A 17,285-nucleotide genomic window follows, 5' to 3' on the forward strand; every position below is an offset into this window, starting at 1 on the left:
CTCCCTCCAGACACCCCACTGGGCCCCAGTCTGCAGCAGACAGGCCAGTCCCTTTCACAACAGTCCCTATTTCAAGCCTGCGATGCTTCTGAGTATGACAGCGTGTGGGCGGGAAGCGGCGTGTCAGATGGAGCACTGTCTCAGCTCTCAGCGTCGGAGCCTGCAGAATAAAGAAATGGCACAATATTGCCTCCGTGGAGAGCAGCCCTTCCTGGAACACTGGACTGAAGCAGCAACGTGGTAACACAGACTCTGGTCTCTCTAGATTGTGTTCCTGGAAAAGCCGTTCAATTATTGATAAGGGTCGCACTGACATCACCAAAAGGCAAGGAAGCTCTTGCTTGCTTTTAATAATTTCTTACTCAGCAGATCTTTCGCTTCCAGCTCAGCAGAATCGCCATTTGCAGACACATCAGCTAAAATACCATACGCCTGCTGGAAAGACAGAAAGGCGACTGCCCAGCTTTTTCATTTGCGAACTGGAAAGGAATAGAGAGCCGGCACCCCAGGTCGATTCTGCCTCGCAGAATGCGAACGGCCATTATGGAGCTGGCACTACCGGGTTTCCTTTCCTGCTGATAACGTTTGGTACTTCTTCATTGTTCACAGCGGCTCTTGAGTTCCTCCTCCCCCACCTATCACATATGCTGGAAAGGAGGATTTCCCAATAAAGGTAAAGAGAAGGGACTGGTAGTAATGCTCCAGATCTAATTCAATTTAACAAGCGCTACTCTAGCTAGTAAAGCTGCTGCCGTTTTGTTCGATCCACAGTGCTGACAGCTTATGCAGGGAGGAGCATTAACCCCATCTGTTCTTGTATGAGCGTTAGTATTCCAAGAGAACTTTTTTAATTAGAGAGAAAGCTTTAAGCCTAAATGTCCCTTTGAGACCTGGAACTGTCCTGGGTTTGTTTCTTTGAATGTGCCCCACAGAATCAACACCAAGTTGGCAGCAGGGTGAAGTTTTGGATGACCTTCATGAGATTCTGGCACTCTTAAACCTGAGCCCATAGTGAGTTGGGACCAGAAGCTGAACTGCCACCTAAAATAAATGCACACGAAGAGTTCCTTTTTTAGCCTGCTTTATTGTTCGTCGACACTTCTGGGTCTCCTGGTGGTGGCTGCCATTCACGTAACTAATAGGATCGCCAGCTGCCCATGAAGTAAGGAGGCTAATGATTGAAATTCATTAGAAAATGGAAGAGAGAGACTCTCACATCAGCAGATCTTAATGTCAGGCAGGGCTTTCCATCAGTCTCAAAACGTCAGACCTGTACCTTCCCAGAAATTCCACGCGGCGCTGCAAAATCAAGCCCGTGCAGCAGCATCACGCCTGGGGAAGGGTCAGCCTGGTCATGGAGCTTCACTTCAGCACTTCCATTTAGCCTGAGGTCCCTGCAGCCTCAGAACCTGTCAAACCAACTGTTTTTTTCCACTTCCACGCAGTTTTCACAGCAAGAGGTAGGTGCGTTTTTTAAGGAACCCGTTTACCGTGTAAAGGTAAACAGTCAGGTTCCATTTTCACAATTAGCCCTGTGTTAGAGGTGGATGCAAACATTGGGTTGCCAGCGCTACTGCGTCACAGATGCAAACAATTTCCATCAGGGTGAAAGCCCGGATGATACCACCATGGCAACCAATTTTAAATAGAAACAATAGGCCAGCTCCTTTGCTGAAATAAAGACACAGGACCTGAGGATCTGGTTCCATATTCGTACAACAGACAATACAACTTTTGAGCATTCACATTTTATGTGTTTTTATTGCTTCATTCCTCAGAGCATCTCAACATGCTGTTTTCAATTTATATGCAGTAAATATTAATGAATTGAAGGCATCTCTGTGTGGCTAGCAGCAGTCAGAAAACAGCATGGTGGATAAAGGAAGTTCTTGCCAACTTCATTATCTTTCCCCTTACAGAATCTTTAAGTCCCATGCAGAGAAGTCAGTCTTTTCCCTTGAAAATCTCCAAAAAATAAAAAACAAATCATTAACATTGAAAAGATGAAGTGCTGAATCATGCCTCCCACGCTTTAGAACTTGTGTTCCACTGAGTCTAATTATTGCACACTTGCTACATAAATCTTTGAGCAGTCTCTTTCAAAAATATTCACGGTCAGGGTTGAAAAAGAGAAAGTTCTGATGAACAGCCTAACATGGGGACAATAGTTCTGGTGAAACTCACTGGAACCTAATGTTGGCTTATCTCATAGGAATGGGTTTTTATTTGGCCCCAACCAACCTCAAGCAAACTTGAAATTGCTATGAGTACAGTGCAGTCAATGCGCAGCTAATTGAGCGTATGGAAACTGCAAGAAAATGTTGAACATATTTTTAAGCATTTTAACCAGGGTCTTTTGTGTATCTGAAATGGTGTGAAAATATGTTAAGATCCCACCAGTTCTCTCTCCCTTGTTCCAGCCAGCAAGCCCCTAGCAGAGTCAGTGGGTGCAGAAATAGGAAACTACTTTTTGCTTTTGTTTGGGTATTGAGGATGGGGAGTTACTATTAAAAAAAAAATTAAAAATTACTACCCTACAGCAAATTCAGGAAGGGCATGTATCAAGTACTCCACGGCTCTCAATTCTGAGAAGGACTTCAATGCCCTGGCTTTGTTTTCCCCTGTGCCATTCTTATCTGACAGGTAATATCAGTTGCCAGAAATGATGTGGGTTTATTCTGTACTTTGTATTCTAATATAAAGGGAGCTGAATACTTGTCATAGTCCTTTGGGCAGGGCTCCTTACTGCTGCAGAGTTTAATATTGAGATTGGCAACACTAAGTTAGCTGATGTAATCTGTTCCATTACAGATATTTACGGCACGCCATACTACAATACAAAGGCAGAGGTTTAAAGACCAGAAAGATGTGACAAGCCAAAAAAGCTAACCCATTCAAAACTGAGGCTGACACTGCAGGGGTCTATTCCCCTCACTGTACATTCACAAAAATGTCTTTTAATGCCATTAGGAGCATACGTGATGCAAAACTCAGATCAGGCATAAAGCAACTCCACTGGTGGCAAACAAAGTCGCTGTTATACACACCACATCTGACTGTAGATCTGTCTTTAACATTAGCCAGTGACTCATGATCACCAGCGTGTACTGTCCAAAGTCACTCCTAGGTTTCCCCATTCTTTGGCCAAACATCACAAGCCTTGGCTTATTGTAGCACAGGGGGAAGGGGCAGCATAGAGGAGGGTTTGTTCCTCTTTCTAGCTGCCTCTTTGTACTCCTGCAGTAGCCAGGAGCTGATACAGTGACCTGTGAGTTATTACAAGTCAGACAACTATGTGCCAGCTTATGCTTTCAAAGTCCTGCCTATTTCCTTCTTGAATTTCTTGCTTACCTCTAAGTCTCATCAAGCCTCATCAAGCAGCTCTTTCAGATTCGAGGGTAGGAGCTGAGTGATTCCCTACCTGTTTAAGAGCCCATTTCTTTCCTACAGCCCTCTTGGAGGATCTGTGGCGTCTGTTGGGCAGAATCAGCACTTTCATTAGTCTTAATGTAGCCTCTTCTTGTGGAAGACACTGGAGAGGCTTCACACGTAACAGGAATTTCTATTACAGACCACGGAGGAGATATGCACCCCACGCTGCCTGGTGCTTGTGATTTGAAGTGAAAGAAATACTGATAATGTGGTATGAATGCAGTGCTGTGTTTCCGATACAGATGGGCCCAACCCAAGAGCTTGTTTCCCTGAATTTCTTAAAGTTCAAGGGAGGTTGGAGCCAAAGTGCTTAACTGAACAGACTTATTTTGTGTTTAGTTTTATTTGTCATGGAAATGGTAAAATTTGCTTTATGAAACCAATGTTGTTTGCCATACCACTAAATGTTTCTTGCCTTTTGCAATGGCTTCTCAGTGCTGTTGGTAAAAATAATGTTGCTTTTCCAGTATATCATCTAAAGTGATTTCAGCTGCGTTTTTTCCATTCCTGACCTCTGCAATGCTTGCATTTTAGACAGTTTTATACCCTTATTGATTACCTGATGTACTGTTCTAATTTCTAGGAAGTAAGAATATAGCCCTTAAATCATTCAGGCTCTTTGAAATGTTTTAATTTCCTCAAGTAAATAGAGCATATTTTGCCAGGAATCTTAAATGTATGATACATGGATCTGATTCCACTTTTACACAGGTCTTGTATAACTCCCTTCACTTCAGTGAAATTGCTCCTGACTAGCATTGAGAATCAGGTCCAGAATACGGGGAGGAGAGTGGGTTAATGCCATTTTTTCTGACATTGAGTGCTTTAAAAGCACGCTGAGACTGTAACCCATTACCATTTCTCGGTAAGTGCCCTCTGAGAGGATTGGGAAGGATTGAAGAGTTTTTAACCAGTAAGTCACTTCAGGTCTTTCACAAAACGTTAGAGATTTAGCCATTTCTAGCTACTGGCTCTTTGGTGATTATTTACAGTGGGTAAGCTGGTAGTCTCAGCCACCAGTGGGCAAGTGTCCATACCACAACCGCTGCTATCGAATTGGCTCTTGAGGGCAATCTGGAAAGAGGGGAAATGGAGCATGGGTCTGGTTCCTTTCCCAGGTTTTGCAAGTTTTCCTGCCAACCAGGAAAGAAAGTGTTTTATAAAAATGCTTTACAAAAGTGTATTATTTGCCTCATCCAGAATTGTCATGCTCCAGCGCCTAAATATGAAGGCTGATATTCTCTAACAACCCCGTCAAACTCCCACACCGTAGATGACTGCTACAAGTTATAGGCACTCCCAAAATAGGGCTGGATTTTCACAGAGATAATTGAGAGCCATAACTTTCCACCGGGGAGGCTCTGTAGGTGGAAGCAACAGCAGAGATAGTAGTATCAACAGAGTCAAGGCTTTTTACCAGGATGTTACCCAATTCTATTATAGTATATATACCATAGTCTAGCAATGTACAGTCTTTCTTTAGTGGATGTCTCCTGTAATCGATTATGGACCTATCTTTTGCCAGTGTGAGAAGAACCCCAGGGAAGCTAAGAAAAAGACTTTGTCCTTATGACTGCCCTAAGCTCTGGTTCAGGAGAATGTTCATATTCAGGACTGTGCTTAAGCTTTACGGACATTTTTTAATGGGGCTGCCTTTGGTGAACTGATGACCAGGAGAAAATATTCATACAGGTTTTGTTTTCCTTCAAAAGAACCAAAAAGGTTATCCAGTGCTACCACTACTAAGGAAAACCTTAAACTACCACCAACCACTCAGCTCGGTTCTGATGTAAATATCAGAATATTTAAATGAAAGTTAAATAATGAGAAGCTAAACAGAGCAACATTCTCAGTCACTGTAAGCAATAATTGTTGTTCTTTTGGTCTTACATGGCCAGAAAGATTGAATCAAAGAACACTTATGGGTCACTTTCTTATCTGGTATGCCGCCGTCTCAATCAAATAACACCAGAGTTGCGTTGCAGCAATTGCTGTTGAGATCAGAATCTGCATATAGATATTCTGTCTCTCAAGTTCTAAAAGTACTGTTACATTTCAACTCAAAGAGAAAAGAGAGAACAAATAACACAATTTATTGCTGCAGATTATTTTTATGCCTGTGTGCTCCATTTAAGAGAATAATTTGTAAATGACTTATTATCAAGAAAAGTTATTTGTTTGCCCTAATCAAGCCTTAAACTTGGAGGCATAATATGGAACTAATTATTTTTAACTAACTAATCAACATGTTTCATTCATAAGTTGGGATTTATCAATATAGCACATGAAAGGAGAGAACATATTATTATTTCAATTTAGATAATATGCAAAAAGCACTGTGTTTGTAATGACCTGCTTTCACTGAATATAATCAAGCTCCAAAGCTCTATTACAGGCTGGAAATAGCAGCAGCTTACTTTAATGAGATTTCTGGCTCTGGGCCCCAGCTGTTCTACGCAAGGCTCTCCCTTTGCTCTATGACCTACCAATATGTGCTGTCACCAGTAATGAGACAGGACCTATTTCCTAACATGGGGAAAAATTGGAAAGCATGAGTTCATTCTACTCTGTCTGCGGAAACACACCCTCTTTCCCCTGCAAGGCAGAAGGAGGGGAACACTGAATATGCAACATCCCCCCCCTCCCCTTGCCAGTGGAAATATAACATGAAACCCCTAAGGTAGAGAACTCCAAGGTAAGACTGAAACTCTTCTTAACTCGTCCCCTTAGCCCATAGAAAACCAAAATTCATTAGGCACATTACGGAATATGTCTCTCCCCTGTGAAGTACCCCAGCAGAGGACTTTACGTTATCTGCAAGGGGAAAGGGGACCAGTAGCAGTCTTAGGCTCTGAATTTCATGGATTTTGTGGAATTATGCTCATCTCAGAGCCCTGTTGGGAATGTGCCAGGAGCCAAAGAGCTGCACTTAATTTGCCTAAAATGGAACAGATTACCACTGCTCTCCTTTTTAATAATGGAGATGCAGCCTGGATACTACAGATTCCAGCAAGCAATGCTCTGAAATGAGTCAAGACAGAGCACTGTCCAGAGCACTCCCAGACAGAGCACTGCTCACTGGGACCCAGCCCCGGGGCCGCATCCCGACACGCTGCTGGTGGGGACACACATGGGGCTCCCAGGTGGGAAAAAAAAGGCCAGTCACATTTTGGTCACTCTGAATGAGACTCTTCTTATTGCTTTCCTTGCTCTTCTCATTATTATATCCCACATTTTTCAGAAATTCTGTTCTTGAAAATGTTTGATTAGCTGACATTTGGGGGATATTATGCTATTTTTATCCTTAAGCTGTCACTTGGATTCATTAACACTTTGCACATGAATCTGTTTTTTTAGGACAAGAAGCCAGTGTTTTTTCCCCTGAACAGCATTGTTAAGTATTTCAGGAATCTAAAATCCACAAACTATTTCTGTGTCCTGGATACAAACCTCTTTGGAAAAAGGCGATGAACATTTTAGTCAGAAAATTGGAAGGTGTGTGCTTAATGCACTTTGAAATTAAATGATTTGGTGCTTTTCAATTTGTCTTTTTGCCCTTCCCAAATACCCAAAGGCACTAGCCCACTTTGTAAATGAATAGGCTATGAAATCTTATTTTGAGAAATGAAGGTGTCACCGAGTTGCAGTAAAAATTATACTTAGCACCAGTGCACTTTGTAAGCCCTGACTAATTGGCCCTTCAAGAGCCCCGATGCATTCCTCCTTTATTAATAGGAATTAAATAACCAGTTATTTTATTTTAGAAGTGGGAAAAACCAACAACCCAACAAAAAAACCAACCCAACAACAAAAAAACAGAGAGATTGAGAAGCTGAGTCTCCATTGTATAAACAGCTCCTTTCCCATTAAATGAACTGAACAACAACTGCCTTCCAGGTGCCTCTTGGACACGGTGGGTGCCCGTGGACAGGCTGTCCCGGCTCAACCTCCCAGATATTTGGGAGGGGGCAGCCCGCCTGTGCTCGAGGCTGTGCCCACAGGGTAACCGCCTTTGTGGCAGACGTGCCCGTCTTGAAAGGGTTTTGGGGAGCCCTGAGCATACAGCGCAGGCGCCAGAGCGGTATCTCCCTCTTGCTTCCCCCCTGGATGCAGTGCTGTGGTGCAGCTGTGATCAAAATTTAGGAACTCTCATGCCCAGAAATCCCATCTCAGCAGAGGGATAGGCGAGGCGCTCTGTGAAAGCCTGCAGTGGGCAAAGAGATACCCCTCGTGTACTTTTCTCCTTCTGCAATTTCAGAAATAAAATTAGCTTTCAAATTTCCATTTTAAAGCCCTGTATCTGTGTGGAATTTTTCGTCCAGCTTGAGGGAGCAGTATCCTTAAATGAAAAAAGAATTTCCAAAGGCCACATTGCCGGATTTTGAAGTACCGTGGTAAGAACAGCACCGCCTTCACAACACCACCTATTTCCTCTTCTAAATTATTTATGTATTTATTGTATTTTACATGAGCCGTGGAAGCTAGAGGCATTTTTGCAGTCTCAGGTCATTCTAAAGTACATTCCATACAAAGAATAGGACTGGAAAATACAGTTGTACGTAATATTGTTCATTAATATTACATAATTACTGCACACAAAATAGTTCTCTGGGCAGTGATAAGGATTTTTTCATAAAGACTAAAGACTCCAAGGCAATGTATTCCATTAAGGGGTTGCTTAACGTATGAGAGTATATCAATATATAGTACCTTCCTCCAGTTGCAAAAAATGACGAAGGCAGCTTAGCCAAATGAAGCCATTAGCATGTATAATGTGTTTTACACAAGAGTTAAATGGTTTACCGGGTTTATAAAATCAGACTTTGATATTGCAATGACCAAGCTGAGATACGATCTAGAAAACAGGAGTTGCAGCTGCATCAGCAAAAAGTGAGCTGTTGGATTTTCTCTGCGGCCTAGAGAACATTTTCTGCAGTCTTTAAGAATTGCTCTGAAATTAAAAAAAATTTCTCTATGTGTATGTAGGATAATATTAGCTACTGCCAGCTTGCCTCCAGTTTTTAGCTCAGCCTTCCTGGAGCAGTTGTTTAGGATAAAATGTTGATGCAGCTTTTCAGGTCTGTTGGTTGCCTTTATTACTGTTGAACGTGAGCAAGTCCTGTGTCTTATGTGATACATTAGACCTAAAATAATGTGGAGGAACACCTGAGTGACCAATGATCCCATAAATGATCCCTTTGGATTTCAGTATAGCCCAGTGTACCCTTCCTAAAGTCCTTGTGCTGTAAGTACAGTTTTAATTTTGACTTTTAATTTGTTTTGCTAAATTGTGCTCGTATGTTGTAGACTGTTGTATGGACAAGATAAAACAACCATTATTAATATAAAACTGGAGATCTGGACATCCTGATAGGGCTTTTGACATTCAAGAAAACATCAGGCCTTGTTACAGTTTTTGGTACATATGATACAGTTGATAATTGTGCTCCTAGAAAAGAGATTCTTATCCTCTTTCTGCTCCTTTTTATTTTAAGGCAGAAAATGACTTTAATTGTATGGCAGTGAGACTCGAATTCTCAGTTTCCCCACTGAGAGTGTTAAATAGGTGCATCAGTCTGAGGTTTCTGTAATCGGTAGAGTGTGCAGTGTGAACGTTTGAAGTTCGCGTGTTGAGTCACCAAGGGTTCACCTTTCTTTCCAGATGACACCGTGACAGCTGCAATCAGCAGATGCATGAGAGCTGACAGGCCTTTGATTTTAAAAAAAGAGGGTTGCTGGCAAGGCGTTTTCCGTAAGGAGTTCCTTCTGAGCTCTGTAAGTCATTTCACTCCTTAGCTCAATAGGACCTTGATTTGATAACACCCAGGGTATACCACAAACTGCACATCTGCTCTCCCGGAGTCTCCCAGGGTGAGAGGGGGTGACTGAGCTGGAGAGGCTTCTTCTTGGGGATTTCATTTTTTTTCAGGTTTAGTTTATCTGCAAGCTAATTCTATTAAATTATCATTAATGACTCCACATCTTATGGGTCAAACAACCTTACCACAGCTACACGGGCCACCTGACAAAATTGTTCTGTTTTGCCCTAAAGATTTTTCCCTTTTCTGTGTTTCATTGGGTGTGTAACGCTGAAGGGTTGGAGGGGTGCTCCACTAGACCCAGGAAAACCACAGCTCTCAAGATTGTTTTTGACTGAGTAGAAGTGAGCAAACAGATTTTTCTACACCAGTTCAGCCATCCTCGATTTTGCCTGTGACCCGAGTCACAGCTGAGCACTTACTGGGTGACATGTTACCGTCAGAACAAAAGCAGGCTAAAAAATCTAATCCTCGGAGGAGAGCAATATGTTCCCACTTGTGATTTAGTCTCCCAGTGAAGAGGTTATCAAGGGGTTTGCGATTCTGGAGGTTGATTCTGGGGGGAGGCTGCTTAGTGCACAGTGCCACTGGCAGTCATCAGCTAAAGCTGCCCAACGATGTCAGCCGGGGCGGCCGGGGGAACCCTCTCCTGTAAGGTAGGCAGAAGAGTTAAATTGCTTCCAGAAATGAATCCATCCGGTGCTTATAGTCATTAGTGTAAGGTACCATAATGACTAAAAGCACTTCAAGTACAATTCAGTCGGAAACCCCTTTCGGGTGGAAGGTGTTAGATAAATCACGACTGAGCTGCAGGTGGATGTGGCAGCAAATCTGGCTGTATGTGAACAAGTGCTACTGGGAAAACTTTTCTTTCCCCATTTTCTTGAAAATCTTATTGGATATTTATTGCTTAGGTAAAGGGAAACTTAGGATTAAATTACTAAATTATTTTCACATTATTTAGATGCCTAAGGGTGTGGGTTTTTTTTATTATTTGGATCTTATGTTTCAAGTTGATCCAAAAGTTAGGTCATGGTATAAGCTACAGGAAAAATCAGTGTGTCTCTTGTTACAGGGTAAAGAGTTGTTTTGACTGTGCAAAGATTTGAGTTTATGGCTTGAGGGATTTTAAAAAAATCTTCCTTATACCCTTAGCTCTGTGTTGAATTAGAGCAATAAGAAAGTTTTTCGGAATGCTTGTCACTATTTTAATTTGTCTGTAACGAAAAGCAACAACAATAATATCTTCATCGCTCCATGGAAACTAGCTTGTTTCCAGTGTTAAGACAGCTGGGAAAGGAAGATTCTCCCCTGGAAAAGAAGGTGGCAAATGAAATTCTATTGCTATTAAAAGTAATGAATTTTTAAATGTTTGACAAATTTTTAAGCTAATCATGTAGCTGGTTTCATGATTAGTTTCTGCAATTCAAGTCTTTGACAATTAAAAAAAAATAAAAATCCTGTTGGTCTTCATGCATTCCAAATAAAGCTCCGACACGTTATTTGAGACTCTTTACGTCATCCAGCCATCGAAGGGACAACTTCCTCGCAGGCTGTTAAATGTGATTATTTATAGACACTACTCACGCTCTTTAGTGATTTATTCTCCTTTGCAACTAAATGTAGTGACTGCAATCCCTGTATATTGTTCAGGCATTTTTCCTCATAAAATGACACCAATCCTGCTGGGCAGCTGATACCATCAAAATGTCAGACATTAAGAACCCTCCCATGGTTTCAGCAAACTGTGTTTGTCAGGCAAAGTGACTGAAGTCAGATTTTGGAAGTTCTGCTCCTATCTCTCCAGTTGATCTGCATCTACCCTAACGCATTGCAAGGGTGTGCCCGAAATTAAATTATGCCCATCTACTCAGTCTTTCCCAAACTATTCATGTAATAGCAATCTGCTGCCGGAGCCAGGTTCAGAGCTGCTTGACAGAAGTGCTTGTTAGCCCTGGATCTGATGATGATGACGACAATAACAGTATGACTAGAAAAATACAGAGGAAAATAACACTTAATATCAGATGGGCTCACATAGGTTGCAAACAGTAAACAAAAGGGGAAATTACAACCCAGTAATTACATGTTCACAAACAATGATGTTTTCACCAAATGTAAACAAGTTCCATTTTCACACATGGAAACAAGCATATAGGATTGCAAAGAAAATAGTTTATTAAAATTGTTGAGAAATACTGGGTTTGGTAAAAATATCTGTATCATCCAAACTTACAATCAGGTGACTGAGTAGGCTGGAAAGAGTCTTGGAGGAAGTAGTAGTGGACACCACACTAAAGGAAAAATATTCAGGAAATGTTTCTGCATGCTTCCTTTTCCACTTGAGTTTTCTACTGGTTTATCTACATATAGCTATTTTTATTTCACTATGTTTTTCTTCTTTAATTTTGAACTATATTTTATTCACATATTTTAATTTGTAGATGTGCAAAAAGGGCACCCATCCCAGTAATGAACTGAGATTTTACAAAGCAGATCTGTAGTAGTCAAAAGTTACGATGCCTGCTCTTGACCAATCCACATTCCTGTGCAACAATACATTTTAAAGCGCACGTCAGTTCTGGACTCATGGTTTGGACCCATAGACCACATAACTGTATATACAAAAAGCCAATCGGGTGTGCAATGTGTGGTGTGAGCCCTCTTGTAGCCACAGCAGAAGTAAAACTGGAATTTCACTCTGCATTGCCTGGCAGCTGGTGACAACCAAGCCCATTGCTTTTATACAGATGTGCCATGCATGTTGAAGTAATAATCACTAGCTATAGAAAATACATGCTGAATTAATATTTTATGTTGTCCAACTTGCTGTAATATGCATTCGCTTTCAATCCAGAACTTCCTAAAATAAATTAGAAAGGAGAGCCTTTGTGTTGGTTACTGGGACAGAATTTCTCACTGGGGCAACCCCATTCTCAGGTACCGCATGCTCCAGCCAGTTTTCCACCAGGCTGAGGTGAAGGTATGGTGGTCCAGGAGGCACTCCACGAGCTACAAGAAAGTTCAAGATATCAGAATAGTGCAACAAAGCTCCTCTCATCCCACCACCACTCCAGCTCCGAGAGCTGCACTTCGGGGCGGATATCTCTGTAATCCCCCTCCCCATAAACACCTCTATAAATAGTGCTTAAAAAGTTGTAATGGCCTCATCCATCATCCCGAAAGATGAGGCTTGCTGGCTGTCACTGCTCAAACCTTGTCCCTTCATTGACAAATACAGCTGAAAATCAGAAAAATCCCTCTTGCGCCCTCGGGACAGGCAGTGACTCCCCTGGCACTGGGTGGAGAAGAGCCCAGCGTGGGCCCTGCAGCTCGCTGAGCTGCTTCTGTTTGTTATCTTTCACTTATTAGTTTTTTGCCTTTTTTAAAACCAACGTAACACAAAGTTATTTGGGAAAGCCTTTAAAATACCTGAGCGAATTTCAAAAGACTTTCAGAATGACCATCTTGGAAAACTCCTCAAGTTTCTTACACATTTTTGATTACAGCCCTCTCTCATGGTGCCCCATTTCCACGTTTCAAGAGCTAAAAAGCAAGCAGAAGCCAGGTGGTGTGGTATTTTCTCCACGTCTGTTGCCCTCTGAGCATTTTACTACGTTATTTTGCTGACTTTCCGTTCCACAAGCGAGATGGCTCGAACGTGGCCCAGGCCAGGGCAGTTTGGGTTCAACTCAGACCTTGGGCACCTAAGGGTGTTACAAACAGCAGTTTTGGGTGGGATTTGAATTTTAGATATTAGCCACGACATTACAGCAGGGAAAGCCTGTCAACGGCCACCAGCCTGGGGTGTCCCCAGCCAGTCCGGCCTGTCAGAGCCCGGCCCCGCCGCTATCCCTCCGCCGAGGAGAACGACCTGCCCTGCACAAAGATGGCAGCTGGCGGCGGGAACCGCGCTCCTCAGCCCGAGATGGTCGCCCCGCCGGCCATCCGTCTGACCTTTTGCCCTTACTTAGGATGGCTACCATGCTTGCGGGGCGACGTGCCCACAACAAAGCTGGCCGACCCCCAGGCGGGGTGTTCCCTGCCCCTACCAAAAATGGCGGAGCGGGGCGGTGCCTCGGGGCGGGGGGGGCGGGGCGGGGGGCGCGCCCGCCGCCGAACCGGAAGTGGCGCGCTGCCTCCGCCAGCTGGTTGTCATTTCGTGCGGCAGCTCGGTCCGGAGGAGACGGGGCTCGGCAGCGGCCGGGCGGGGAGGAGGAGGAGGCGGCGAAGGAGGAGGGAGGAGGAGGAGGCACCGGCTGCGGCACCGAGGCAGGAAGCGGCGGCCGCTGGGGGGGTGGGGGGAGGGGAAGGAGACAGAAAAAAAAAAGAAAAAAGAAAAAGAAGCAAAACAAGGCGGCGGCAGCAGCGGAGGCTTCGTCGCGGCCAGGCTCGCCGGCTACCGAAGCGCCTTCCGACTCCCCGGAGCCGGTGTCGCGGCAGCCCTACCCCCTCTCTTCCCCCTCCTTCCACCTCCCGGCAGCAGCGTCCCCCGCGGCGACCCTCCCGGCGCCCGGCCGGTTTACATGAGGGGGAAGGAAGCCCTCCTGGAGCCCAGAAGACGCGCAGCAGGGGAAGGACTGCTCCGAGGAGCCGCCGCCGGACCTCGCGCCCCGGTTAGTCCGCCGGGCCCCCCCTCCGCGGCGTCCAGCGGCCGAGACCCCGTCCCGTAATCTCCGGGCGATTTGGGAGAACCGGTTAAACACCTTCCATGGGGGAGAGAGGAGCCCGGCCCCCCGCCGCCTGCACCTTCCCCTCCCTGCCGGAGGCTGCTCCTCTCCTGAGGTAAAAAAAAAATAAAATATCTCCCTCCTGCTTTCCCCCGACAGCAGGACTCTTGCGAGGGAGGGGGGAGACCGCGGGGGGCACCCCAGAGAGAGCCGGGGCCTGGCGAGCCCAGCCCGCCCCGCTGGATGCCGAGCCCCTGAGGAGGAGTAAGGCGTACCCGCATATCCACCCGGCCCCGCAGCCAGGCTCCGCGGGGAACCCGCGTATCTCGGTGGAAGGAGGCGAGCCCCGCACCAGAAACCACCCTCCCAGCAGCCGTGAGAGCAAGGAGGAAAAAAAAAAAAAAAAACCAACTCCTTCCCCTTCCTCCTGCACAACTCCCCTCCCTTCCCTTTTCCCGAACGCTGAATGCTGATTTCTGAGATGAAAATCTTCCTCTCCGGACAGCCGGGACTCATATGAAGGACACGCACATATTGGATCATAAATAAGAAGCGAGTCTGGCGAGCTCAGAAACCCAGCCCAAAAGGAGCAGCATCAAGAATCCACCCTTCTCCTGCACAACTCACTCCCCACCCAACACACAGAGAATACTAATTTCCTGAGATAAGATCTTACCCCTTTAAACAACCACACACACACACACAGAGCGTGTATTATTACTAAATATAATAGGTTAAACCCAGCAGCACGGGAAAAAGCCTCTTCTGTAACTCACTCCCCCTTTTCACCCTTCTGAATGCTGAGATCCTGAGGTAAATTTTTCCTTTACCCACAGCAAAGACTCTTTTTGAACAGGACACAAATATATATTAGATTATAGAGATGTATTAAATTATTCCAGATTTAAATCTATTTTTTGCTGCCAAGGGGTCAGGGGACCAGACGTCATTGTATATATATCTTTTTTTTTTCCTCCCTCTTAACTCATTTATGGGCGAGTCAAGGCTGCTGAGGAGGAAAAAAACAGGATAGTTAGAATCTCTTTATTCTTATTCCCCAGAAGCTTTTTCTCTCATTGCTGTGCATTTCCTTTAGAAAAAGGAAACCTCTTTTTTTGTGAACCAAAGATTTATTTTTTTCCCTTCCTCCTGGCCAAAGGAAGGAAACAGACACAAATTGACACATTTAAATAGCTGAAGAGATCTATCTTTTGCAAAAAATAAGCATCTTTATCCAAATCTGAAATAAAAAGCGTGGAGGGAGAAACTGGAATATCTAGCTAAAAACAGGATTCTTGCTAATCTTGCCTCAGAAGAGGACGAGGTAAACACTAAACATCAACTTGTTCTTACGGGGAGGATTCAAACCCTAAATATAATAAATGGGGGATTACGGGTTTGGAGTGTTAGTGCAAAACAACACTGGAAATAAGTCAGCTTTTCCAGTCAGATTTCATCCACATCTGCAGCCTCCACACCATCATCAAAATGCAACCCCCAGCCCTGCTGCTTTTATAAATAATAACACAGCTGCCAATGGCAGTAGTGCTGGGTCAGCTTGGCTCTTTCCTGCTCCAGCTGCCCATAATATTCAGGATGAGATTCTGGGGTCAGAAAAATCTAAAACTCAGCAACAGGAAAAGCAAGAGTCCCTAGAAAAACAGCAGCTTTCCCCTGGTCAAAGTCAGGAAGCAGGCATGCTCTCTGAACCTGAGAAAGCTAAAACTGAAGAAAACCAGGGCGATAATTCTTCAGAGAACGGCAATGGAAAGGAGAAAATAAGAATAGAATCGCCGGTGTTAACAGGATTTGATTATCAAGAGGCTTCGGGGCTAGGTACTTCGACGCAGCCTTTGACATCCACTGCATCTTCTCTGACTGGTTTTAGTAACTGGTCTGCAGCTATAGCCCCTTCTTCTTCTACAATAATCAATGAAGATGCAAGTTTTTTTCACCAGGGAGGGGTCCCTACTGCCTCAGCTAATAATGGTGCTCTGCTGTTTCAGAATTTTCCACATCACGTCAGCCCTGGCTTTGGTGGTAGCTTTTCCCCCCAAATTGGACCCCTCTCTCAACACCACCCTCATCACCCCCATTTTCAGCATCATCACAATCAGCATCAACAACAGAGGAGGTCTCCTGCAAGTCCTCATCCACCTCCATTCGCACATAGAAATGCTGCTTTTAATCAATTGCCTCATTTGGCTAATAATCTTAACAAGCCACCTTCTCCATGGAGCAGCTACCAAAGTCCATCGCCTACACCATCTTCATGGAGCCCTGGTGGTGGTGGATACGGTGGGTGGGGTGGGTCCCAAGGTCGAGACCACCGCAGGGGACTGAACGGAGGGATAACACCCCTGAACTCCATCTCACCCTTAAAGAAGAATTTTGCAAGTAATCATATCCAGTTGCAGAAATACGCTCGACCCAGCTCAGCCTTTGCTCCAAAATCGTGGATGGAAGACAGTTTGAATAGAGCTGACAACATTTTTCCTTTTCAGGTGAGCATACTCTGTTATAACCATAAGAAAAATAACACATAAGTGCATTAAAATGCCCTAGAAAGGCTCGGGGGTTTGAACAGTACCGTCTGATTGTATGTCTTCTGTGCTTGCAACTGAAAAATAATAATATATGGCTAACTTAAGATGTCACAGTGTGAATTATCCTGCGAGCTGTGAACCATGGGGTTTTTTTGAATAGTGGTAGTCATGTAAATATCTGTTGCCCACCAGACACCTGTAGTAGCCAGTTTCCTTCAGCTTGATGCTTACAGACATTCAGAAATAGCCGATGAACAAATTTAAAGTAGCAAGCAGATCCACACAAAGGAGTAAGGAAAAAAAAATGCAGCCTGACGAAGTATGAAAGATCTGAGGCCTTCTGAAGTATTTGAGCATGTACCACATCTGAGAAAAGTATGAAGCGATTGTATTTTGTTTTAGGGTATGGACTTGTCGTGCAACATAATTTTTGTAGCATTTTGTAGCATTTTTTTGGAAACTGAATTTTTTACATGATGCTAACCAACACAACTTGCTTTCCTCAGTCATGGCAGAAAATTTTGGTTACAGGCCATCACCAAAAATAGATGTGGATGAGTTTCAGTTGATGTCTGCTATATTTTAATGTGGCCTTATCCTGGCTGGAGACAGGTTGTCTGGCAGTTCAACCTCTCCTTCTAGGCTGACTTTTCATGAATTTGAAAAGAACTGTATAATATTGAACTTAATTTGCAGTAAAAAAAATTAAAACAGAAGTACTCTTCATCTCACTGCTGGTTAAACTGAGCTTTTGTGTGTGAGTGCCTTTTGTAAACTCCTTTAGGATGAATCCAAAAACCAAAGAGTTCTTTTACATT

The 17,285-nt window shown here is 44.0% G+C and overlaps 1 protein-coding gene across 2 annotated transcripts in view; it reads left to right on the forward strand.

The window, feature by feature from the left end:
* The first annotated feature begins 15,303 nt into the window (after window positions 1-15,303).
* The window catches only part of CPEB4 (cytoplasmic polyadenylation element binding protein 4), a 38,990-nt gene continuing 37,008 nt past the window's right edge, over window positions 15,304-17,285 (forward strand). For both annotated transcript variants that reach the window (XM_074155890.1, XM_074155891.1), the window contains exon 1: window positions 15,304-16,425. In XM_074155890.1, coding sequence (XP_074011991.1) covers window positions 15,304-16,425 — 1,122 coding nt within the window. The remainder of the gene's footprint in view (window positions 16,426-17,285) is intronic.

Source organism: Numenius arquata, chromosome 11 (assembly GCF_964106895.1).
Source record: "Numenius arquata chromosome 11, bNumArq3.hap1.1, whole genome shotgun sequence".
In the NCBI taxonomy this organism is placed as follows: domain Eukaryota; kingdom Metazoa; phylum Chordata; class Aves; order Charadriiformes; family Scolopacidae; genus Numenius; species Numenius arquata.